Source organism: Mirounga angustirostris, unplaced genomic scaffold (assembly GCF_029215605.1).
Source record: "Mirounga angustirostris isolate CCGP_5_RB_7025 unplaced genomic scaffold, mMirAng1.0.hap1 SCAF_5, whole genome shotgun sequence".
NCBI lineage: Eukaryota > Metazoa > Chordata > Mammalia > Carnivora > Phocidae > Mirounga > Mirounga angustirostris.
Window position 1 is genome coordinate 168,054,729 of NW_026991713.1, and position 26,584 is coordinate 168,081,312.

At 44.6% G+C, this 26,584-nt stretch overlaps 1 protein-coding gene across 5 annotated transcripts in view; it reads right to left on the reverse strand.

Annotated features, from left to right (window-relative positions):
* Positions 1-23,387, reverse strand: part of AUTS2 (activator of transcription and developmental regulator AUTS2) — a 1,126,541-nt gene extending 1,103,154 nt beyond the window's left edge. For 4 of the 5 annotated variants that reach the window (XM_054507626.2, XM_064593076.1, XM_064593075.1 and 1 more), the window contains exon 1: positions 21,889-23,387. In XM_054507626.2, the coding sequence (XP_054363601.2) occupies positions 21,889-22,197 (309 nt within the window). In that variant the 5' untranslated portion in view covers positions 22,198-23,387. The remainder of the gene's footprint in view (positions 1-21,888) is intronic. The other variant, XM_045875480.3, reaches the window with a different exon arrangement.
* Between the last annotated feature and the right edge of the window lie 3,197 nt (positions 23,388-26,584).

Sequence of the window (26,584 nt, forward strand, 5' to 3'; positions counted from 1 at the left end):
ACAAACACGAGAATGATCAAGAACTAGTACAGAAAGAATGCTTTTTTCATTTGTACCTTATTACAGTGTTCTATCAACTTTTACTTATACGCCTAATATGGGGGATTTGAAGAGAAGTGGTGGAAGCGTAAATTTGAAGACCGTAATAAAAATCAAATATTTTTGGCAATGTTCTATTTCTTTACCTGGGTCCTGGTTACTTGGGTGTTCACTTCATGATATTTCATTGAGCTGCACACTATACTTACTTCAGGATGTGTTCTACTTCATAATATATAAGGTCTTAAAACCAAATAGGCATGAGTGTTTCATTTTCAGAAGTTTGGTAGCACGGAAATTATCTTAAACCACTACCATTACTGATGACCCAAGAAAACACTCAAAAATATGTTCTCAAATAGCGATTCCAAAACTTCTGTGCGGGGGGCTTGCTGTAAAAGAACTCGGGGGGGGGGGCTGTTAAAACCATGTGCCAGGGGCGCCTGGGTGGCTCAGATGGTTAAGCGTCTGCCTTCCGCTCAGGTCATGATCCCAGGGTCCTGGGATCGAGTCCCGCATCGGGCTCCCTGCTCCTTGGGAGCCTGCTTCTCCCTCTGCCTTTCTCTCTCGCTCTGTCTCTCATGAATTAAAAAAAAAAAAAAAAAAAAAAAAAAAAACTTAAAAAAAAATAAAAAATAAAAAACCATGTGCCAGGGCCACACAGCAGGGATTAACTTTCAGTAGATCAGGAACAGGGCCCAGGAATCTGTATGTTTAACAAGCTACCCTGGGGGTGAACATGTGCAACCCAGGGTTTCGAAACCACTGCACAAGGCAGGAAGAACTTGTTTCCCAACAATCTGAAACCACCCCATCCCAATTCTCCATACCCAAGATGGGTGACAAATTGTAATTATTTAGGAAAGTTTTAGAGAAGCTTTAAGTAACAGAAACGGTGCTCTCATCAAATACAAAAAACACCTGGCTAAGGTTTTCATGAATATTCTCCCCACAATTACAACATCTCCCCTAAAAGGAGACTGATAGTAAGTTATAATCACTAAGTTACTCGTACTGGGAACCTCATCCTGAAAATTTAAGAACAGAACCTGTGAAATCAAATTACTCGTCTGCGGCCACTTGGGATTTAGGGTCACTGGCAAAATCCGAACCTATGGTTTTCCACAGCACCTCTGGGAGCCTGCCCCTACTCTCACTGTCATCACTGTGGCACTGAGAGTTTAGATTTCCAGAAGTTTAGGACACGAGCAAAGTCATTTAGCGAAAAACTCAAAGGCAACTGGAGCTCAAAGTTTCTAACCCCAGACAAAACTGCTACTCACTATAGACCAGATTCCCATCAGGCACCTCTGAAGGGTTAAACACAATGCACATTTCCGCTTTCAAATTCATATTCTCTAGTTTTAGATAACCACATTAATCTGGGTTGGAAGCACTGCAGTTAACTGAATTTTGCTTTTGGGCATGCACAGACAACAGCAATTCAAAGATAGAAAGAGCACTACCCTGGGGTCTTTTATCTGAGAGCACAATCAGGGAGCCTGCTGGATAATTTGTTTTAGAATACCAGAGCACTTGTTTTTAAACAAAGCATTAGCCAAGGAAAGAGGTTACAACAAAAGGAATCACAGGACCCAAAGAAAAAAACAAACAAAAACAAAAAGCCAAACACCAACAATCAAGGTGGTTCTATCCACCCTCCTTTTAAAATCTTATTTGCCAGACAAGGAAATGGAACTAAAGAAGGCTTGCATTTAGGACTTTTTCTTTTTTTCTTTAGGTCTTTTTTTAACTTTACCCTCCTGTGGGATACAACCAATTTAAATCTAAAAAAAAGAAAAAACAAACACTTGCCCTTCCACGAATCCTCAGAAAACTCAAGTCTGAGGACAGCTCTTCGCTCCACTTTTTAAGTAAGCCTACCAAAGGCTAGAGAGACACGTCCTCAGGAGTAGGTCAGATAACCCCACAGGCAAATGTTAGTTTCTAAAATGCCTACCACCCTCCTCCCTAGGGCAGAATCACACAGTACCTAGCTATTTTAATTTAGTTCATCCACAGGAGTGACACAAATTAAATTTGTGAATTTTTAGTTCAGTTTAAAAATTTTTTAATGGAAGCAATACAGCACAGTGGGAAAACCAGTGACCTATATATTAGACAACTTGGGTTGCAGATCCCAGTCGCACCACTCACTCACTAGGTCGCACAGAGCAGTTATGTAATTTTCTAGATCTCCATTTTCTCATCTGTAATAAGGTGACAGCCTAAGGGGGAGTACTAACACCTCTGAAAACATGCATAAGAGGGGGAGGGATTAAGAAAGGGTCAAACGCCCCATTTAAAACAAACAAACAAAAAAAAAAACCAGCATCCGAATAAAACACTTCAGAAGCATTTATTTAGTCCTGTGGTGCAGTGGTTCAAGCCAGGCTCTCTAAAGCCACAAGGCATGGGGTCCACCACTCACACACTGTGTGACCTTGGGTGTAAACTCTGCAGCTGTTTCCTCGCCTACAAAAGAGGGTTCAGACCTACCACACAGGACCTTTGTGTGAGGATGACACAAAGCGATTTCAGCAACTAGAACAATACCTGGGCACATAGCAGGCACTCAACAAATACTAGTTCTCATTAGTATTATTATCAAATATACCAATACTGAGTTGATGGTGGAGATAAAGTTGACATGTACTTTCATACCCTTCCTAATCAAAGGAGAAACAAAAAGATCTTAGAGCTATGTAAGAGTTCTGGTACAATCTTCACTTCCGTAAACTCTCAGAAAGTCCCTGCCCTTATTCCAAAAATAAGTCCCTGTGGGCAGGTACACAAAAGTACTGGACTCTATGCAACCTGGACACACAGTCCTGGAGGACCTACAGATTTCTAAGAGCACCCCCACCCCCAGGAAAGCCAAAACTGGAAAAAGAAAGCATTCTTATCCTCTGAGCAACAAGAACAAAAAAATCTCATTTCCCACCCTTTCACACACTAAAGTCAAAGTCTACTTTAGCAATCCAAAAGCTTATAAAACTTTATTTGCTTTCTTATTATTTTAGATGATTCTTTTCAAAGAGCTTACAGATATAAGGAGTTCTTTATATGATGAGATTTATTTTTCCCTCTTCAGTCAACAACCATGGCTGGTAAAGACAATGATGCAGCAAGGAAATCCTATCTACCACTGTTTTCTTCCTCCGCTTAACCCAAAGCTGTAAGATTTCTTTTTCAGTATTTTCTCCCTCAAACTTCATGTATTTTCTTCTCAAGATCCAGTTTATTGACTGACTCCAAAAATCATCTCTAATGCACTCCCTCTATCAGGGATCCAACGGTATTCATCAGTGCCCAATTCCCTGACGGCTGTGGGAAATGGTGACAGATTTAAGCTTCACTTCTGATTAAGTCTTCCCAGGGAAAGTAACCTGAAAGCCTGGCCCAGTATAGAGACCTAGAAATAAACTTCCCTTTCTGCCTTCCTTTCCTTCAAACTTAAAAGCACACAAGTGGATTAGGGGATTCCACTTGAAGCAGAAAGAGAGCTGAGTATCATTATTTCTTCGGTATCTTCCCTAAGCTTGAAACTTACCCTGTACATCTTTTTCATTCTCCTCATTTTAAGCTGGTAACTGATAAAATTCAACTGATTCCAAAAGTCCCTCCAAACTTTAACGTCCGAGCATTTAGCATCTCTTGAAGAAATAACTTGTGAAAGCATTTGTAACCGAAATGATTTTAAGAACCAAAAAACTTAAGCCAAATTAGGCAGAAACGCTTCCTACCTGCCAAATGGTTCCCTAGAGCTCTTCTAAAGGAGGATTACAGCTCCACCACATCATTTTCTCTGCTAGACACACCAATTTTAGTATATGTGCTGCCGAAATGAGCACTCTGCTAGACACACCAAAGGACAATGTGACAGCAGAATGTAACACCCCTCTCCCCCACAGAATGTCATTCCTTGACGTGAGGGGCTCTGTTGACAAACCCCAGTGGCTAAAACAGTGCCTGGCACAAAGAGAAACTCAACAACCATTTATTGATGAATGAGTGGGCAAAAGGGGTATGTGTACACTGGATGGGGTGTGGGTGTCCCAGAAAGCTAAGGCCCACAGGAGATCATTAGGCCCCAAATAATTGAGTTTGCAATACTTCTGAAAAATGTCACAGCCTCAGATGTGTCCACAGAGAGCTGGCCACTCTGTTGGCAGAAGATACGTTACTATACACCTTAACCCACAAAAGACTGATAAAGCTGTGACTCCAGCCAAAAAGCTCTCATCTGCCATCGATGGCTCAGAGCCTTCCTGTAAAGATACATGTGACTCCAAGTTTTCTTAATGAAACCCTAGGTCCCCACTGACTTCTAAGGCAGTTTTTTTTTTTTTTTTAAGATTTTATTTATTTATTTGACAGAGAGAGACACAGCGAGGGAAGGAACACAAGCAGGGGGAGTGGGAGAGGGAGAAGCAGGCTTCCTGTTGAGCAGGGAGCCCGATGTGGGGCTCGATCCCAGGACGCTGGGATCGTGACCTGAGCCTAAGGCAGACGCTTAAGGACTGAGCCACCCAGGCGCTCCCAAGGCAGTTTTATAAGAACTTCCAGCTCAACCCACTTAACCACCGTAGCTCCCAACATTTCTGAATGTCTCAGTCCCCTCTCTAATGCCTCATTCCTAGTCTCTAAATGCTTTCTAACAAAATATGTAAATGTATCCCCAGTTTATCTCAGGGTAGGGGGAAGATGGCATCAGGAGAGGAGCACCCCAGGACATCACCCCTCAGAATCTTGGGAGAGCAGACCACATTAAGAAGTTCATTAGAGAAAATGAAAAAGACTTGGGAGTACAGCTCACTAATCACATGGCTTGGTACTGGGCATCTGAGAAAACCCAGTGAAGAAAAACGGCCACCTTCCTCCAGACAGAGGATCTCTACCATGACTGCACAACAGAACCTCCTGGGGAGCTTTTTAAAGTTCCGATGATGAGGTAAGGGCTCCCTCCATCCTCCTATGGGTATGGGGACTTTTTTTTTAAGCTCCCCAGGGGATTCTAACGTGCAGTTAAGTTTAAAGAATCCTCTGCTCTAAACCTTACAGTTGACTCGCTTCCCCTTCAGACAGTACACACTAAAAATAACCTGCAATTTTAAGTATGGTAAAATGCCTAGGTTTGTTAAAGATAGTGGTGGGTCCGTGGGCATTGGTTATGTTATGTTTTATATACACACATACACACATTTTTATACAACTATATTTTAAAGCACACTTACCATATATTTGTCCTCAAAAGCACAAGTACTAAAAAGATGATTTTTACATTCCTAAGGAGTATAGTCACTAGTGGTGTCTGGGGCTTTTACTTCACTGGAGAACAAAATTAAGACCACTTCAATTGGGTCGGCTGACTTGAAAACACTGGCCCAAATTCTGTTAACACGCTTCACAGTACAGGTCTTGAAAAATGCTCCCAATTCAGCTCAGAAAGACTGAAGATATCTGCTTAACCAGTAATCCAGCTACAATAAGCAGAGTTGCCAGGACTGAGCCAGACTGGCTGTGAAATCCTCTATATAATCAAGTATTTGCAGACATGGAAGAGGGTTGTGACAAGACAATAATATTCCTAGGGCTCAGCTCTAGAACCATCCTAAGATGGGGTGGAGAAAGCATATTCCAGGGAAAGTTTATCAGAGACCAGCCCAGAAAGGCAGTAAAGACCCTGGAATCAGACAGTCTAGCCACACGACCATGGGGAAGTTACTTCACTTCTCTGAACCAGAGCTTCCTCATCTCTAAAATGAGGAATATGTTCCCTGTTACAGGGTTGCTGTGAGGGTTAAATGTGATAATGTTCCGGGTACAATGAACATCACGTGCACTGCCCTTGATAAATGTTAGTCATTATTATCGTTGCTGTTATTAAAGCAATGACCCAATGATGGTGGATTCTGGCACTGAAGAACAAAGCTAATTACCCAACTGATCACGACTGGCATTCTGTATATTCTTGAAGCATGTCTTTCAGAAGAAGCATACCGATAAACAGGAGAGGAGACACAAGTGTTCTGGCCTCCAAAACAGATGTCCCACGGCTCCTACATCCTGCCTCCAATGGGGGCAGCAAGGGTACAATGGCAAGCTCCCATAAGGGAATACAACATGTGAGTTCTAGATCTGGGCTTGTTTTAATACCAGCTGGGTGATCATGGGAAAGTTCAAAGACTTTTTTTCAGTTGGGAAATGAGGGCTTTGGACAATTGTTTTCAGCTGTTTTTAAACTTCTTCAATCACGCTGGTTTAAAAGTTCCTACAGGCCACTCCCTCGTCTCTGCCCCTCTCCTTCTCACTTGCCCCACTCTGGCCACCGAGGCCTCCTACAGCTCCCCCCACACCAAGCCACTCCTCCCTTCAGGCCTTCCCTCTCCTTGAATCCTCTGCCCCTTACTCTCCACATTTCTTGCTCCCTCACTTCCTGAAGGTTTCTGTTCAAATACCAGCCCCGCAGAGAAGAACTACCTGCACACCTGCAAACACCTACAATACCACCACATCCTTATCCTGCTTTAAAACACCCATCACCACCCAATATATTTACGTGTTTATGATTGACAGCATGTCCCCCATCCTGCTGGAGTATAACCTCTGTTACAGCAGGTATCTGTTTCTCTTAGTCACCATATCATCCCCTGTGCCTACAACAGTACCTGCCTAGCACCTAGAAGTGACTGATAAACATTTCTTGAATAAGAGAAAAAATCAAAGAATCCAGATACCTTTTACTTCCCAAAGAGAATCTTACCCTAATATGTAAAACAGGTAAAGGTGGAGCTCTGGTTAAATGAGGTCAGGGCCTCCCCTCAGCGGATTCAGCGTCCCCCCGAGGTGCCCAAAACCACAGACCAAATGATCTCCAAAGTCATTTACTGCTCAGAAACTCTCCCAGTCCACATTATTTGTTAGACTCCAAAGGGAAACATTAAATTTGATGAACGACTTTCCATTCTGTGATTTCACTTACTAGTCACTGACAGCTGCATCAGGTACCCTGAAAATTCAAAGCATACCATGTCCCAGAACTGCTGCCTCCCTAAAATATCTACAACCAAATAGCAGGCATGTAAGAATGGCCAGGGGAAAAAATTCCAACTCCACCGGACAGGGGTTGACTGGAGGGTGTCTCTTTCCACGCCCTGTCACATGGTCCCTGGGCCTCTGGGACCTGCCTCTCACCACTTCCAAGGAGTGGAAGAAGGAGGATGGTGGCCTCAGGACTCATGTGAAGACAGATGTTATACAATGCAGGACATAAATTTGGGTAACATGGCAGCCACCTGTGGCTTCCTGACTCCACTACTTCATCTTTTTTTTCATCCAATGACCTTACACACAGGGAAACAGAGGTGGAGGGAGTCTCCTAGAGAAGAACTCTGCAGGAGGCACGAACAGTTGGAAGAAACACTCCAGAGAAGCCAACCGGCTAAAATACTGTGAGGAGGTCTTATGCACAGCTAAAAGACCTCCTCAAAACGGCAGAGAAGATATAAAATACACTAAGCAAACAAGTCAACAGGACCTTTGCAAATCTGCAGCATCCTAGAGGTGCTGAACTAAACAAGAGTTATCGACTAGAAGCGTGGTGACCCATCCTCTTAACACTATAATCTAATCCCTAAACTAAAGACAATTTAATGCCTTTGCACGTCTGTATGTTTTCTAATGACGCCATCGCTGTCAGCATACTACAGGAGAGCTTCTTGGAAGATGGAAGTAATGACAAAGCACATCGTTGGGAAGGCAATTATATGCAGTACTAACCATTTTACAATGGCCATATGGGCTGTATTTCAACAGTGTAATTTCCAAATCAGCCTGAGCACACATATTTCTCTGTCCCTAATCCCAGGTACACCATATTAAATGAAATAAGGGTACGGATGAAATATGGGCAGCAGATGTAGAAATCTGTAACACGAAAGCTAAAGTCATGTTCATCTGTAAACAGTAAACAGAGGACACCCACCGTCCTGGAGCAAAACCGACACCAATCTCTACCAGTCCCTTAACTGAAAACATCAGAAGGGTGTATTACAAACCACCAGAGGGGCAAGGAACAACACAAGGAAAAGTTAAAAAAAATACATGAGTGTTCATAATCTGAGACAGGCCCTAGAAGTAATACAGAACTCATATTTGCAAATATATAAAATTCAGGTGTAAGAGATCACTTTTAAAACCCTGGACTTGAAGGTATGGTTCCCATTACAGCAGGTTTTTATAGTTAAATTCTTAAAAGACATGCTTTGACTTGGGTCTACACTACAATCACAAACTGGGCTAAAAACTAAGTCTACTGTATTTCCATCTTGGATGTGCAAAAGGAGAACTGTGCTCACTGAAGCAGTTGGGAGAGAGAGATGCAATACTGCATGTCTCAGAGCATGATGGTTCCAAGAAAAAAAACTGCCTCCTGTCTTCAAAAAAAGAGACTGTTCAGAGAAGTGTTTAACTTGACTGATCTTCATATTCACCAAGAAATCTTGTGAAATTTCAGGCCCAAATGAGTGTGTGTGTATGTGTGTGTTTTACTCCTCCTCAAGGGATGGTCATCAGCCAGGTCTGAATCCTAAAGTCCTAGAGCATGAACTTGTGAGCCCCATCTTGGCCCACAGGAGAGGAGGGGGCTTCACAAGAATGTACAGTACTCTAATCACAGTTGGGATTTCCTTAAGAAGCAACTCTAACAGTCATAGTCATTAGCATACTCTTTGTAGCATAAACAAACATCCACAGGGTAGAATGGGGAATGGGAGAGAACGATTTGCAAATGTGCTTAGAATAATGACAGGAAACAATGACAGAGGAAATAATGCACTATTTGTCACCAGGTATCTTCAAGGTACAGATATCAAGAAATGCAAAGAACTATTTAGTATGGTTTTCCATCAGGAAGAATAGAGTACCTATCAGTTAAAAAACAAAAACCTAGCAGTAAGGTCTGTTTTGCTGCCAAGAGAAGTTACTTCCTAGAATAAATAGAACCAGACAAGACAAAATACTTAGGAATCTACAGTAGAAAATAAGCTTATGCCCACAGTAACCTGTTGAGAGGGTGCCAGTCCCCTCTCCAATTTTACCCTTCTGCTTCAGGGGGCTGTGGTATGAAATTAGTGAGCTAAGTATATGAAAGGATTTAGTATAAGGACTGGCACGCAGTAATCCTCAACACTATGAGCCTGAACCCTTGCCTTTGACAAAGGCTTAAAATCTACCTGAGCAATGTGACCTGGGAAAAGGTCAGATTTTAATACAGGGATAAACAGCGAAAGGTGGGGGGAGGGAGGGAGAGGGAGAGAAAGAGAAAAAAAAAAACCAATAACAAATACACTTGTAGATGCAGCCACCTACTGTGAGCTCCAGCACTTAAAAAGAAAATAATTTCCCCCAAAATGGTGAGGTACTCTCCCCTCCCTAAATCCTATTATGACATCTAGAAAAATCCTCTGTAACCAAGACAATTTTCAGCAGCAAGGAACAAATGTGGTCTACCAGAGACCCATCTGGAACTCTCCCACAAAATGAACCTGTAGTAAAAAGAAGGGTAGAAAGGGGCAAGGAGCACAAACTTTTAGGTCAGGTATAAACTGCTGCATTTCCTGCCTCTCTCATACTGACCTTGGGCAAGCTGATTGAACCTCTCCGAGCTTTACTTTCTTCAACTGTAAAATAGGGAAATCTTTCTTTCTTTCTCTTTCTTTTTTTTTTTCCATGAGGTAGCTCTAAAGAGATAGTGAATGCAAAATTCTGAGCACAATGCCTGGCCCAGGGTAAATACTCAGTAAACAGTGGCTCCCTTTTCAAAATGTCTTTTCATGGCATTTTTGTATAAATAGGTTAATTGTAAATAAGCACTGAGTACCTACTATGCATGGATTATTCAGTAACGGAAGCAACAATTCTGAGAACTTCATATAAATGATATATGTAGGCAAAGTACAGAAGCTAAAGGTAGAGAATAGAGGAAAATAACACAACATATTAGAAATTTAGGGGAAAAAACTCTGGCTGTCTTTTCCAAGGTTCTAGTCATACTCCCAAGCGACACACAATAAGCCATTATGGAGCATATAACAGACCAAGAAAAAATTAATAGCACTTGAACTTCCCACCAGATCCCAAATAAAACACAGAGTACATTGTGTCATGGTCAATACTTCAAAAACTTCTTTAGGCTGGAGCCCCAAGATCTCCATCCATGGGAAAATCATTTCAAAATAATGAAATACTCTCAAAGCTAAGACATAAAGCATTTCTCTGACCTAATCCATACCCCACATTAAGAATATCAATAAATGTTATCATCATCATCATCATCATCATCATCATCATCTGTGATTATGGGAAAAAATAGCTGCAGATTGTGGTCTGAAATACAGATAAAAGGATAGGTTTTGAAGTATGACTGATTTGAGTGAGTAAGCTGCATTGTCATTCTTTAAGAAGTGATCAAGGGAGCTAGAAGCAGTGTAGATAGGCTGAGTTAAACAATTTCTCGTATTTTCAAATATTGTATGAAACTACTCTTAAATGCAGGAAATACTTCTGGAATCAGTATTTAAAAACAGTTATGTTCCTTCAACTAAAAGTGACCTGGAACAATCTGGTCCAGTTCTATATTAGACTAATAAAACAAATTTTAAAGAACACAACTGTCTAACATAGCAGGTTTCCACATTCAGGTGTGAAATCGCACCTCCCAGAACAGAGGCTGAATTATCCCCCTGCCTCTCACCTATAATTATCATTTGCTCGCCCTCCCAGGTGGCTCTAAGCCACCACATCTCCTCCTAGGCTCACGTCTGGACATATAAACTCCCTCTGGGGCCTCATATGCTATGGGGGGTGAGAGGGAGGACAAACACAAAAACTTCATGCTCGCTTAGACAACTTCTGAAAATATCTACTTTCAACATACAGTATAAGAGCAATTTGACAAAATGAAAACATCCTATGTCACCATGGTGAAGGGTAAGAGTTTTTCAAAATAAAAAGAGTAAATTTACTTCACAGTTTCTGTAGAGGCCAGCTTCTTCCATTAAGGCCAATTCCAAAAATTTAGCAAAAGATCTTTCATCAGTTGAGAGGGCATAATTAGATGTTTTGATTAAAGCATTTTCCTCCCCTGGTTAACAAGATATAACAGATGTCACCGACTTCCCTAATAACAATACAGCCCTGCATTTGGCATCTTTACAATTTTAAAACTGAACTGTCATATCGAAAAATTATAGGTAGGGTGTTTCTATACAATCATGACTCTGAAGTGGTTACGACATCCCTGGACTCCCCCCGAAGAACAGACAGGAAAATCATTTTCCATATTCAGAGCCGCAAGCCCTCCTTAGTGCACACTTGAAAATCATCACCCTCTGAAATCTGACTGATGCGGGCTTATTCAAATCGCCACCAATTATTCCTGGAAGCACTGACCAAGTGAGGTATGAAACCTTAACAGAAAATGCAAATCTCACAGTCACTTTCTCCCAGGAACACAGGGAATACATGCAGAAAAGTGTCGCAAGGAAAGCAACGCCCATCTAAAGAGACCCACACTACCAAAATCCCAGCTTCCCTGCAGAGAGGAGTACTCTACTTGATGTTAAAAAAAAAAAAAAAAAAAAAAAAGACTCGTCTTTTTCACAGTAAGATTCCCTTGGTGCATTTGATCCAATTTATAAAAATTCGATTTACACCAATTTTGTTAACGTATCAGTTCAGAGTGTAACTAGAGATAGGTCTGCATTTTAAATGGGAGGTAGCCTCCCTGACTTAAGTTCAACCCAAACATCCTGGTTTAACAACTCCATTCATGACATCAAGCACAGATCTAAAGATTACTCAGCCCCCTCGTCAGCAGCATGTGTTATTTATAGCAGTATATCAATCATGTCTCCTTATTATTTCCTACTTTCTGGTCCTAAGCTATTTGGTCTGCCAAATTAATACATTCCATTGTTGCTGCAAACCTAAACAATGCTTGATAAAAGATTAATAAAAATAGTTGGGTTCTCTGCAACCACACACACACCCAGGGAAATTCATCAATGTCTTTTTATTTGCGTATTTGGCTGACTGCCCCCTTCAGCAAATATGTGAGGCACAATGCTCAGGTATCCTGGTTTTTGGTTTGCATTTAATTCAGGGTGTCAATCTGCTTCTGTTTTAATTACATCCATCTTGATATGTTATTACAATCTCATGAAAACTTCTTTTCATTATATGAATGGCTATAAATATATACACATGACAAACAGTTGTTATAAATTTTCTGGTTCAGCAATAAACAGGCAAGATGCCTTAGCCAACACGTCATATGGATTTAATATTTTGAGTCTTTCTTCTTCAGAAGAAAAGTCTGGTTGAGACTTTAATTCAACTATACTCCTAAATTCACTTCAAATATTTTGCTAGCAATGCCATTAAGTGGCTCTGAGTTTCTCTGGGTACCAGGCTGAAGAAAAATACTATATCCAAATAAAACATTACAATTTTAAGTAGCCCATATTAAAGTCATCTTATACCCAAATAACTACTGCATCTTTCCACTGGACATTCAAGAATGAGGAAACCTCACATCATCACTCTAATATTTACTTTTTCATCTATGTCTTCTTTATGGGGAGTAGAGGGAGGTCGTTTAGAAAAGACTAATGAACCCACAGAGAAAGGCCAATGAATTACAGGGTGATACACTGGGGAGGGAGCAGAATGCTTTTAGAAGGTTCTTGATACTGAGTAATAATCAGAAAATTTCTCAGAAAAAAATAGGAAGCTTTATAATCATGGGCATTCATCTTCATTTGCATTATTATTTTTGTTTTTAAAAAACCTCCTTCTCAGGTTCCCAGTCCTTGGGAATCCAAGTACAAAGCAGAAGCGGTCTCCTAGCTTCAGTGGATAACAGTGAGAGCCATAACTCCCAGTGTGATCTTGAGCAGGTCAATTAACCCCTCTGGGCTGTGTTTTCATTTGCAAAATAAGAGGTAGAACTACATCACTAAAGACAACATCTGTGCCTCTAACACCACTCCCGGCTTGGAAAGCACATCAGCCAACAAAGGCTGGAGTGAAATGGATTAGAAGGCTGCTCTAAAAAAAGCTGAGGTCCTAACTTTAGAATAACAACCCCTAAAGATGTAGCTCTGCACATTAATTTCAAAATGTAATTTTGACAAGTAATCGAATCCCCATAAGCAACGAGCAAGGAGCCAACTTTGCAATATGCAGCAATGCACAATGCCACACACCTGTTTCCCCGTTTGCCCCAGTGAAAGTCTCATTTCACTTGAATGATACAAAATCATTTCTTAGAACAGCACAATCCGGACCCTGGGATCATGACCTGAGCTGAAGGCAGATGCTTAAGACTGAGCCACCCAGGCACCCCCCTCATGTCTTTTCTTACTCAGTTTTTTTTTACTATAGAAAAATATTCACTGAACCACCTTTAGCCAGCAAGCATAACTGAACAGGGACCCAGCAAACAACCAAAAAAAATCCTACTTCAGTGTAACTATTGAGGGGTAACTGCAATACTGGACTCTTTATTTCTCTTTTCAAGCTCTAAAATATCACTGCCATCAGAAACTCTGCAGAAACCTAAAATGAGGTCGGGAGGTTGGTGCTGTGTCTAAGTGGCAGGTAGGTGTGGGGGGACGAGGAAGATGACAACCTCAGGTATCATCACAACTTGACCCTGGCATTGTCTTAAACCCTATCCCAGATTCCGATATCCTGCCAATGGAAGAGTATCAGATTTCACCCATATAACCAAGAGTCACAATCTGTCTTCACAGGCTGTGCTTCTGTATCTAGCCCAGGTCATTTCAAAATGCCTCAGTTAACACCAATCACAAAGTACCTGCAGTTTTAAGGCTTTCTGCCAAAACTGAATCCCAACCTGCATTAGCCATTTTTCACTACTTACAACCTGTGGGCTTTCCCCTTCTCTTCTCGTGACTCCATTTTACTGCACTTGGGTTTTCCAAGGCTCTTACAAAGGTACCAAGGAGATATGACACCATGAGGTATAGTGGCAAGCTAAAATGACAGTCAAGTCTTTAAAAATATATTTGTATGTACCAGTTGGTAATTTGTGTTTGCTCAGGCAGATTCTAACTGGAGTTCAGATATGAATGAGAAATCAGAATGATGAGCTGTTAACAGCCCAGAAAACTGTGGCAAGCAATTTACCCTCACATCAGAGTCCTTCAGACAGGTGAAACTCAATAAAAGTGTGGAATTTTAAAGTTTCCATCTTTCATCTGCAACTTCCTAAATCCATTAGCTTTTAGCAATTGCATTTATAATTGATAGTTCTACCTCAGTAAAGGAACAAAGAAAGATGGAAGGGAAGTTGGGAGGGAGGGATGCAGCGAGGGAGGGAGGGAAGGAAGAAAGAAGGCAAGCAGTGGGTAGGTACAGAATCTAAATGGATCCCACGATGAGACTGCTACATACACTAATCTGTGAAATAAACACCTGCAAAGAAAAGCAGCAAGACACATGCTTTCAGGCTACAGGTCACCTTGCAAAGGATAGAACTGGAGACCTAAAGATGATTGAGCCACAGAGGCCCACACTTGCCTCGTCTCCTCCTAAGCAAGCAAAGACACCCAAACTATGTGAAATCCACTCTCCCCCTCCTCAGTTACTAACAGCATAAAGAGGACCTATTCTCTGTGACCTTAATAATGATAACTTACTGACAGCATACCCCCCACCCTGCAGGCCTGTTAGAAAAAATGAAGGAAGAACACAGCTCAGACCTGGAAGAACAAAGACAAATTCAGTTTCCCACCAGCCTGAAAATTCTATGCCCCTCTTCCAAGGGGGAATAAAAAATCTGCATGCATCTACTCATGGAACAGGTGCAGACTGTATAAGAAAAACAGTTCTGACCCAGCTAACAATGTCCCTAAATTGTTTTTGATCCTCTCCTGTCTTGGGTTTCACCAAATTAATTCCCATCTTGCTCTTCCAAACTTCAATTATCTGAGAGTTTTCAAATCCTGATTTCAGAATCTACCTCATTTTTTTCCAGAACTTCCTCAAATGAACAGTTGCTATCCCATTACCAAGTTCTTTTTCCTATATCTACAGAATATTAGGCTCAATCCTAAACCTTAAAAAAAAAAAAAAAAATTGTTTCTTGAGAAGAAAAAAAAATTAGCATGAGGCACCTTCACATAATTAGGCTACATTTAGTGTATTTGACTAATCACAGCATAAAGGTAAAATAAAATGTAAAGCCATTAACCCACCATCCGCCACCCTCTGCAAGTGGACACACACCCACACACCTCCCATCAAGAAGTGCTACAGACCCTCTATCCAAAAGCTTCCAAAGCTTGTAGCCATTGGGACCTAAATTATTCCTTAACAGCTGGCCTCAACTATTATTTTGTCTGGGGACATATCCAATCCTAACATTCTCTCAAACTAATTTTCACGATATATAGTACTATTGTATAGAAGTACAGAATCTTTATCACCCTCAATGCTCCTTGAATCATGGTGAATGTTCAGGGGTTTTTTTAACCCCTTTTCAAGAGAACACTGTCAGAGGATCAAAGGCTCATCACTAACTTTGTGATTCATTTTTTAAATTTATGGGTTCATTTATAGCCTATCATACTTCCAAAAAAAGAAGTGAAGTGGTCTATCTCAAGAAGTAACGCAAGCCACATGGAACCATCATATCACAATCTTCAACCTCTTCTCACATAAATACACCTGAACTGATGCTCTGCCTCGTACAGTAAAATACTCAAATTCAGTACCTACAGTAAAATACCTGAATTCATAACCAAGCACATTATTCCCACTCTCCCTTTTATGAAAACTTTCTCACCACTTAGAAATGCCTCAGATCCTAGGGCTATGCATACTTTCAGAAGTGAAATGCTGGAACTGACCCATTTACTCTGTAGTCCCATCCCAAACTTCCTAAGATAGAAAGTGAAAAATCCACTGAAAACAGAGCTCTACAGCTTTCCCCGGTTGTGTAACAGCAGAAGGGTTCTGATCTTTCTTGAACTACAGTTCATACATAAGCGAGCAAAAGGCAAATAATCTGAAACCTTTACTTTAACATCACTGTCAACGTCCTCTGTCATCCAACCTTCTTTCCCAGCTTGCTAAAAGCAGCCATACAGGAAACCAGAAGGGACTAAGAGACAATAAAACACACTGGCTGGAGGGCAGCTTGGTGGCATCAGAACTGCTGCATCAGGATTGTTATCACACTGAAAGGGCTATTAATGAGAATCACTCACCAACACTCACCTCACGGTGGGGCTGCTAACAATCAATGAAAGAACTGACACCAGGTGGGACAAGGGAGCTGGAGGAAAAGTGGACTAATCATCATTATTTTCAACTCCCCTTCCCCTTAGCACTCCCACTTAAGCAGCAGCCTCCACTCCAACTCCAAACTTCTGGGCCTGATCGTCCAAAGTCGTCTATCACCAGCCCACTCACCCTATACTCAGAGACCACCAAGTTCCAAGATCTGGAGGGGACCTTGGAGATCTTTTCTGGCATTCCCCATATTGGATTATGGATTATAATGCCAAGAGTAAGAGTGCCCTGGGCGCCTGGGTGGCTCAGTTGGTTAAGCGACTGCCTTTGGCTCAGGTCATGATCCTGGAGTCCCGGGATCGAGTCCCGCATCGGGCTCCCTGCTCAGCGGGGAGTCTGCTTCTCCCTCCCCCGCTCCCCCCTCTTGTGCTCTTTCTCTCTCTCACTCTCTCTCTCAAATAAATAAATAAAATCTTTAAAAAAAAAAAAAAAGAGTAAGAGTGCCCTGTGGTCAAATAAGTTTAGGAAATAAGGCACATCCGCATTGCCTTCTCTGATACTCAAAATTCACATTTGCATAATTAAAAGACCTTTCATTCTGGCAGAACAAGTCACCCATTTAATTTTGTCTTGCCCCTCAAGTTCCAAAACAACTTGAGAGTAGATCACACTTTTTTTGATCCGGAACACAACTTATGAACACCCAGCAGAGATAGGCTCCCTTCCATCTTGGGTACCTTTGCTGTAAAATTAGTCTAAACCTCTCAACTAAGGAATGAAGAAAATATGCTTTTAGAGAGTAACTTCCCAGAGTCTGTCAACTAGTTAGGACGGCCAAGCTTGGAACATGGGTCTGCATAGGTGTCCACTTACACAATTCTGTTAACTCATTTCTACCAGCCCTTCCTTGCCCCCAAGCCCTAATCAAATAGCATCTTCTCAATCCTCTCGTTGCTGTGCTTCCTCAGGATTCCCTCTCCTTAGACTGCTCTCCCCATCCCCCACTCCCTATCTATCCAAATTTATTCAACCTTCTAGGCCCCATCTTCACCAAGAAGCCTTCTCGAACACTTCAGCCTATCTCACTACTCCTTCTCTGAAGGCTCACTGCACTTAGTTGGTATTAGACATTTGAGCGCCTGTTTCAAAATTATTTTATAAGTGCTGGACTTAATTTATCAACTACATACTCCTTCAAGACACTACATATATTTTAGGTTTCTTTCCACTCTTTCTAGGCACTCCATAAATATTTGCTGATACAAGGAACATGACTAATGTTTTTTAAACAAGTGAAGAATGTGAGATTTGACCATAGTAAATTACGGTATCTTGTAAGTACATCAAATTCTGCACAACCTATTTATGTTGCCAATGTGTAGGTAAGCCCTGAAACAACTAGGAAATGAAGACCACATGAAAGTCTTGGTTTGATCCTCTAACCACCAGAAATAAGTCTTCCTTCATTTTCACAAGCCTGCAAAACTCCAACTGGCTTCCTGTCTGCTAATCCCACCAACTTCATCTCTGCTTCCCTTGGTCAGTTTTACAGAAAGAGGCTGCCCTTAAAACCCAATGCATAACAGGGAGGGGAAATGATGGATTTGCAAAGTGAGATTTTCAGCCATGGTATTCATGTGGCTTCCTAATCAAGATTACACAGAAAGAAACCCAAGTAAGAACAGAAAGGCAGTGTCATCTGGCACATTAGGGTACAGACACTACTAGAACCCCCAACATTTCCATTTAGATTTCGTTGGCTGGAAGCCATTTAAAAAACAAAATGAGGCATGGTATCTGAGGATATTTGCTCTCAACCTATCACTCAAAAAATATTCAAATAAACAATATCATATCCAAATGGTAATCCTGCTTCTCAAATGCATAATGAAAAGAACACCACGTTCAACTTTAGCCTCCTCACCTGCCCTCTTATCTTCTATCATGAGACTCTTCACAATCATCTACTTGAACTTCAGGGCACAATTACTCGAGACAAGTATCCCTGCAGAATATGAAACGACCTCAGCCAGTTTCACTGCCTATAAAGTGTGGGACTTCTCAAACTACTCCTATAGCTTTCATCATCTTAAATAAGAATCAGACGATAGTGAAAAATAATCAACTTAAAAATGCAGGTTCTCATTAGGCAAGTTTCTTGCTTTTACTCCAGTATCAGTAAAACCATAGCTGAACTGGAACCGTTTTTATTGGCACACTTCATCATGACTTAGGAGCCTCTTCTTTAAAAGGGAAGTCAAAATCAGCTACTCAGGACAAAATCATGGAGTCAAATAAACCCGTTAACATTCTAAGTACACACCTCCACAGTTTGCTGGCTAGTACTCTGAGCCAGCATAAGCTCCAAGCCTAGCTGTGCAAGCCAAGATTTCTAGTTTCTTATCACATCATACTAGCAGCAGCCCTGGTGATACGTGGTGACAACTGATTTCATTTCTAAACACAAGGCACAAAAACGTTATCAGGTACTTATGGTACCTAATGGTAACTCTTGGCATCTATAATAATTCCTAACATTTACAAGCACTCCATTAACATGTATTTCTGTCCAAGTTCATAGTTTACTTGCCTATTTCCCAGTAAATCCTCATATTTCATGGTGATAGTTCAGTAAATCTTGTAAACTGAGAACAGTGAGACACCAGAGGTTTTAACAGTCACTACACATGTATGTCTGACCATCCAACAGGCACACAAATGTGCTAAGCAGCAAACGGATCCAACTTTTCCCACAGAACCAGACATATATGATGATTTTTATTCCCCACTGCATGTTTTTAATATGAAAAGTTTATTTATAGCTTTCCTACAAAAGCCAGGCCTCTTAAATGTGAATAGTGACAGGATAGTTGAGAATATTAGAAGACTGTTGTTAATTTATGTAGGTGGAACTGTAGAGTTTCTGGTGGGTTTTCTTTTATGAGTCATTACATTTAGAGATACATACAGAAATATTTACTTATTTCTCATATCCCATCTGGGAGCAGGGAGTAGATGGGATGCAGATGAAACAAGATGAGACATGAGTTGGTAGCTGTTGAACCTGGGTGTTGGGAATATTAAGAGTTTATTATACTGTTCTCTCTACATTTGTATATATGTTTAAATTTTTCTGTAAAGTTTTAAGGGAACTTTTTAAAAAGTTAGACCTTTTAAACCTACATACAGATATGTAGATGGTATTTAAATATGAAGGTAGCACAGCACTCAGCTAACCAAAGTAACCTGGGCTTTGAATCTGGAAAAGCAGCAGAAAAAATAACCACAGCAAGGAAAGGAATGTTATTAATGCTACACTCTGAACTTGATCTTCTCTAAAAATTAAAAGTTTTTTAAAACTCCAAAGAAACCAGAATGGGCACATTTTCAATCAAAAGCTAAATGGATAGACGTATACATCTCAAGCCCAGTCAAATATCTGTTAAAAGTAGAAACAATTAAAAAAAAAAAAAACAACTGCATAAGTCATTATCTACTTTTACTTGGCCTTCAAAAATGGGAAAAAGCAGGCTCCTCTTAACTTACCGTGAGGGGCCACACAGCAACCCAGAATAACCATGCAGAAAGCAGAACCACTTGTAACCAGCTCTTACAAATAATGTCCTAAACCAACCACAGATAGCAATATTGAACCAAATTCTAGGCAGCATTTCCTATTAGGATACATGCTGCCATTTCAATTCCTATTTCAAATCGAGAGGGAGGTCACGCTGTACAGTATCCTCCCACCTTGGCAAAGTTAAAGCCACAGTTAGAATTATCCTAATAAGTGGTGAGCTTCAACACTCAAAATAACTGTGTAAGATCCATTTTAGCCAATAATCACAAGTTCTAGAACCAAATGGCAACTGATTCGATCTCTAACATCAAAATCTATGGCAACCAATACCACCACCACCAACCTCCTTTCCTCCCCAACCACTGGCCACCATCCACCACCACCACCACCACCAACCAGCGGCGGCCCAACCAAAAGGCAGTTCAAAGAGAAAAGAACAGCCCTGACAGGAAGGCTTCCTTTTTAAAAATATTTAGACCTGACACCCAAACACACATGCAGAACCAGCAATCCAAACCTGTACAATTACTGCATGTGAGATTTAAGCGGTCATTAACAAAGCTTCCATCTGATCATCTCAAACAATACCATAATAGCAGCAAAAAAAACCAAACGGAAAGGGAAAAGTTTCCTTCAGGAACCTCAAACCATCACATCAGGTGCATGAAATGCTAGAAACCAACTCCTATCTGGGTTTTGTGCTTAAGAAAGCGGGACCAACTCTGCAGAATCTCAAAGCCTTCTGTGTGTGTGTGTGTGTGTGTGTGTGGTGTGTTGGGGGTGGGGACAGGGAGGTGGGGGGGAAGAAAGGGGGTTACATCTGTAGAGGCCAATGACTGATGCCACCACCAAATCTGATCCCTCCAGGTAAAGATAGTTTACCCCAGGCCCCTGGACAGTCTCTGTCTACCCACCCACGCCCCCACCCCAGGAGCCGGTAGCTGGCAGGAAAATGTGCATTTGGAAATGAACGCTGCAGGTGCCCAAGGAATAAAGAAAGACACACATACACATACACACACACACACACAGACACAAAGCCAATCAGAAAGAAAAAGAAAAGAAAACACAAAAAGAGGAAAGGGAGAGGGACAATTCGGTGACAAGCCCTTCAGATACCAGCTAGGATTTTATTCCTTCCTCCCACCAGTCTTCCCTGGTGTACCTTTTTCTGTCCTTTAACCAAACTGCTCGTGTACACACACACACACACACACACACACACAAATGTTCCTATGTGTACAGATATTATAATTAACCCTTTCTGTAATAGCCCCACATAGAATACAGGGAGATATTCCATCCTTTCCTCTCTTCTCTCCCCTCCTCCCTCCTTTCTCCCAACCGAGAGAAAACGCCCCCTTCCCCAGCTTCACCAAAAAAAAAAAAAAAAAAAAAAAAGCAGGGGAGGGGGGCAAAGAAACCACAAAACCCCATCAGTCTCCAGTCCCGAGGACACCCAGAACCAGGAAGGGTATATACTATACAGACACACACACACGGACATACGGTTCTGTAGAAAGCACACAGAGAACCGTCCACAGGCGCCCCAAACCCAGCAGAGAGACTTCCACCAGCCAAGAAGCCATGATTGGGGAGGGAGAGGAGGAAGGAGTAGGGGCAGAGCTATCCGTGGAGGGGGGCGCATTGTTGTGATGCCTGAACCCCTTTCTCCCTGCCCGTCTGCTGAGGAGGGGGTGCAGGGAGGGGGCGCAGGCGAAAGGCGAGCGAGAACGAGGAAACGAGGAGACCGGGCACGGCTCTGCGATTCCCTCCTGCCGCCCGTCTGCCCGCGCCCCCAGCTCTCCCCCCAACAATAAGACCTCAGCCTCGACAGACAGCCAGCCAGACAGACCGGAGCGCGGCGGGGGAGGTAGCGGAGCCGGGCGCAGCCGAGCGGGGTCGTGCATAAAGGGAAACCGGGGGGAGGGGGTCCCCCTTACCTCCAGCGCTTCAAAAGTGACAAAGCTGGTCATGGCAAATCCATCAATGATGTCCTCTTCGGCCGAGGTGGACTCTCTCCGCTTCCTCCGCGGGGGTCTGGGCCGGGACGGGGCGGAGGACGGGGGCTTCCCATTGTCTTCCTTGTCGGAGCCCGACGACGAGGCGAGCGAGGGCGCCCGGGTCCGGCCGGCCCCGCCGCCGCCGGCCGCGCCGGCCCCCAGCCCGCCCCGGGAGCGCCTCTCCCGGTCTCGCTGCGACCGCGACCGCCGCTTTTTGCGGAGTCCATGGCCCCGCGTCGGGCCATCCATGGCTCTGCCGCGCCGGGTCTCCCCGCTCGCCGCCCGCCCGCCACAGGCTCCGGCCGCGGCCACACAAAAAAATTGACACCAACCCTCCCTCCCCCTCCTCGGCTTCCCTCCGCCCCGTGGAGGGCGCGGGGGAGACGGCGGCCGAAAGAAGGGAGAGAGGGGAAGGGAGAGAGGAGAAAGAGAAGGGGGAAGGGGCGGAGAGAGGGAGGGGGGACGGGAGCGAGGGCGAGGGGCGAGGAGCCCAAGTGCGGGGCTCCCCACAGCACCGCGGGTCGGAGATTCCTGTGAGCAGCGCCGAGCAAAGTAATGGCTGAACACACAGGTCTCCTTTAGAGGCAAAAAAATAACTCACCAAGCAGGCAATAAATCAGAATAGCGGAATGCTTTGATCAAGAGACTGGGAGGCTCCGGGGAGCCCTCCCCGCGGCCATTCTCCGCCGCGCCCCCCGCCCCCCGAAAAGCGCCGGCCCCCCGGCTCGAAACCGGGTCCGAAAGGGTCGCGGCAAAGTGGGGGCAGTGAACTTCACCCGCCCCTCGCGCAGGAAAACACCCCCGCCGCCTCTCACACACGCCTCGGAGAAAACTCACTCCCAGGCTCCAGAATTTTTAAGAAATGCATCCAAGGGAGGCCAAGGCTTCCGAGCGACCTGAGAGGGACGAGACCCCCCAGAGAGGGAAGCATAATAATGAAATAATTGGGAGGGGAGAGGGCGAAACTGGAAGAGGCGGAGGAGAAGGGAGGTGGAGGAAGGGAAGGAGGATGCTGGAGCAGTTGTGGGGCTCGCTTTTCGGTCCTGGGGGGGAGGAGAGGCGATGAGAGAAGAGAAGAGGCAGACCCTGACGCTGCCACCCACCCCCCAACCCTCAAAAAATTTTTTTCCTGTCCCAGAGAAGAGGTCACCCTTCCTCAAAAAAGGGAGGGGGTGAGTCAGTCGACGAGGAAAGCAGAAAGAAATCTCCAGCGGGAGAGACACCGATGTGCCGCCGCCGCCGCCGCCGCCGCCTCTTCTCTCCGCCCAGCCCGAGGGAGAAGAGCGGCCAGGAAGCGCCGGGAACGCCGCTCTCGCCGCCGCCGCTAACGCTGCCGCCGCCACCGCCGCGAGAGCCCCGAGCCGGAGGGTGCACGGCGTGTCCCCGGGCGGCTGCAGCGGGAGCCCGGGCACGGCCCCATCCTCCGCCCGCCCGCCCGCCTCGCTCCGCTCCCGCTCCTCCCCCTCCGCGGCCGGCCCACCGCCGCCGCCGCCCGCCTCAGCCCAGCCCCGCGCCCGCCCGCCCGCGCGCGCGCGCGCACGCGCCCCCGCCCTCCCCGCGCCTCGCTCGGCGCGCGCTCCCGCCCCCGCGGCCCCGGTCGGCTGGATCACGTGGCCCGCTGGGCTCCCTCCGCCCCCGCCCCCTCCCCAGTTGTAGAGTGTGTAGAAAGCAAAAGGCTGGGGGCTGGCCGCGCTCGCGAGCCCAGGGCATGCGCGCTGGGGCGGCCGGGCCTGCGCACTGGGGGCGGAGGGGAGCCGGGAGTGGGGAGCGGGGGCGTGGAGGGGGCTGCCCGCGTGGGGTAGGCTGCGGCCCGGCGGAGTTGGCGCGCGGGGGCGTGGAAGCCGCGGAAATAATGCCGCCGGTCGCACCGGGGACGTGTGCGGGCCACTGTCCCCTGTCTCCTCCGCGCTCCCGGCCCCGCGCTCCCCGCAGCCTCTTCGGGACACTTGTCCCTCGACCCCCTACACCAGGCCTGCCAGAGGCGCCGGAGCAGCCTGCTCGGGAGGCTCCCAGAGTATTTATCCTGGGCGACCTGCGCAGCGAGGGAAGGAGGGATTTATGAGAAGGAACACACGGGGGGGCTTCCCTGGGAGGGGGACGCGACTGCAGGCGACAGAAAAGGAAGAGGGTGCCAAAGGGCGGGCCTCTGCTCTGCTGGGGGACACTGAGAGGCCCCACGGCCGGAGTTGGAAACTTTTCTCCCACGTGGTAGCAGAACGCGTGACCGAGTGACCCCGCGCCCGTATGACCTCTGGGCCCTCCTCGCCTTCCAGCGGGGGCCCCTGGGACGCGCGGGCGGCCCCGGAGCGGGAAGCGCAAGGCTGTGCGCCGGGGGCCGAACTTGAACCTCGGCAGCCGCGGCGGGCAAGGGGGCGGGGCTGGAGGGGCCGGGACCGCCCCAGCCCGAAGACGGGTTGGGCACGCGAAACTCTGTCCCTACCTCAGCCGGCCTCCTTTATTGGGCAGCGGAGGGGCTTCCCCGCTTTTCCTCTCACTGCCCCTCGTGCCGCCGCAATGTAGTTGATGCTTGTAAAAAGTTGACTTCAAGAGTTGACTGCAGCCCAGAATCGATCAACAAGAGACCAGCCTCTCTAGGTAAAATAGCTGTGCGTTTTTCGGGGCACTGGAATTGATCTGTCCGGATCAGAAAGGCGCCGACAACCCTTTCTCACCAGCCTGTTAGCTACCCACTTCACTTTGTGTCTGGTACATAAAGTACTGTGGCACATCACCCCTTATCCCCAGTAGCCTACACTTGGGGAGGAAGAAAAGGACATGAACTGACATTGTTCACAATGGGTCGGGCGCCGTACTAGACGCTTTCTGCATCATTTCTCCTCTTTACTAAAGCTACACGGTTTAGTATTACTGGAAGGAGGTGGTAAAGAAAAGGGCACGACAACCTGACGTACCCGAGATTGGTTGATTCATTAATTCATTTATTCATGTAACAATTATTAGGGCCTGCTGTGTACCAGGTAGTTCTACGTGCTGGGAATTCAGTGGTACACAAAACAGAAGGTCCTTCCTTCTTGGGCTGTAGCAGGCAAGTCTCGCCCATCTTGCACTCTCTGGCCATTTAATGGTCATTCCCTTAAGTCACATTACTTCAGCATCCCCTTTTCTGGATCTGTATGAAATCAGGGTTGGGGCGGGCAGGATGGGAGGATGGTGGGAAACAAGTTACAAGAGCAGAGAGGAGCAACCACTGAACTGTGAATAAGACAGGTTTTCTGCCCTCCCAGGGAACAGACCCTTTGACCTTAGGCAAGACTCTTAAATGACTAGTTTTCTCATCTGTAAATCAAAGAGTTTCAATTAAATGTTCAAAAAGTTCCCTTTCAGGTCTACACTGGCCTGCTCAAAGGATATCTTTTCAAGTAGATGGTGTGCTTTATTTCTTGAGAAAAGTGACCAATATAAGGGATCTGATTCAATTTATTAAGAACATGGTGCCACCTACCAAGATTACCTCCCTAGCGTAACTGAGCTTGCTGCCCCTGGAGCAATTAGCTAAAACGGCCTCTGTACAGAGTGTAACTTTTGTGTTAACCTCTAGGATGCTCTCCCAGCAGCTCCTGAAATCCACACTAAGTTTATCAAGTTCACGCCTACCAAAAAAAGGCAAGTTCTTTGTCATTTAAAGGAAGGACATGGGTTCATTTTTAGGGTTTTTAGGAATGTGAAAGATGTTTAGACACTGATAAGTTTCAGTGAAAACTAAGAACTAACTTGCAGTTACAGTCACTTTTCACAACTTTAGGGGTTGGGTTGAGGAAGGTGTGAAATTGGCAAATATAATAAAAAGTATAATGTTAGTGACTTTCCAGAGTAGCCCTTGGCAGTCCTGTCTTTAAAGAGTAATGTCTGGTAGGAAAAAAAAAAAAAATGGATGGTAATGCACTGCATCCAAGAACCTTGCCTCTGGCAAGAGTAATTTGCAAAAGCATTTTGGGATAATGTTTAAATGATTTTTTTTCAGGTCCAAGTGCAATGCTCACTGGAATTGGTAATGCCTTTTGGGTCAGAGTTTCAATTTTCTTCCATCAGAGAATTAAAATTGTTTGTGTATTATGTTGCCCGTATCTATTTCTAATTCTCCATATCATCCATGTTGTGAGAGCAACATGATTAATGTTGTAACGATTAATAACTACCATATAATAAGTTAAGTACTTATTATGTGCCAGGCGCTGTTCTAAGTTATAATATCTCATTTAATTCTTGTGAATTTTTTTTTTAAAGATTTTATTTATTTATTTGAGAGAGAGAGAATGAGAGACAGAGAGCATGAGAGGGGGGAGGGTCAGAGGGAGAAGCAGACTCCCTGCCGAGCAGGGAGCCCGATGCAGGACTCGATCCTGGGACTCCAGGATCATGACCTGAGCCGAAGGCAGTCGCTTAACCAACTGAGCCACCCAGGCGCCCCAGTTCTTGTGAATTTTGAGAAAGGTTTTATTATACCTGTTATAGAGTTGAGTAGACTGAGGCTTAAGGAAGTTAAGCAAAGGGGCACCTGGGTAGCTCAGACGGTTAAGCGTCAGACTCTTGATTTCAGCTCAGGTCACTGTCTCGGGGTTGTGAGATGTTGCCCCACGTCGGGCTCTGTGCTGAGTGTGGAGCCCGTTTAAGATTC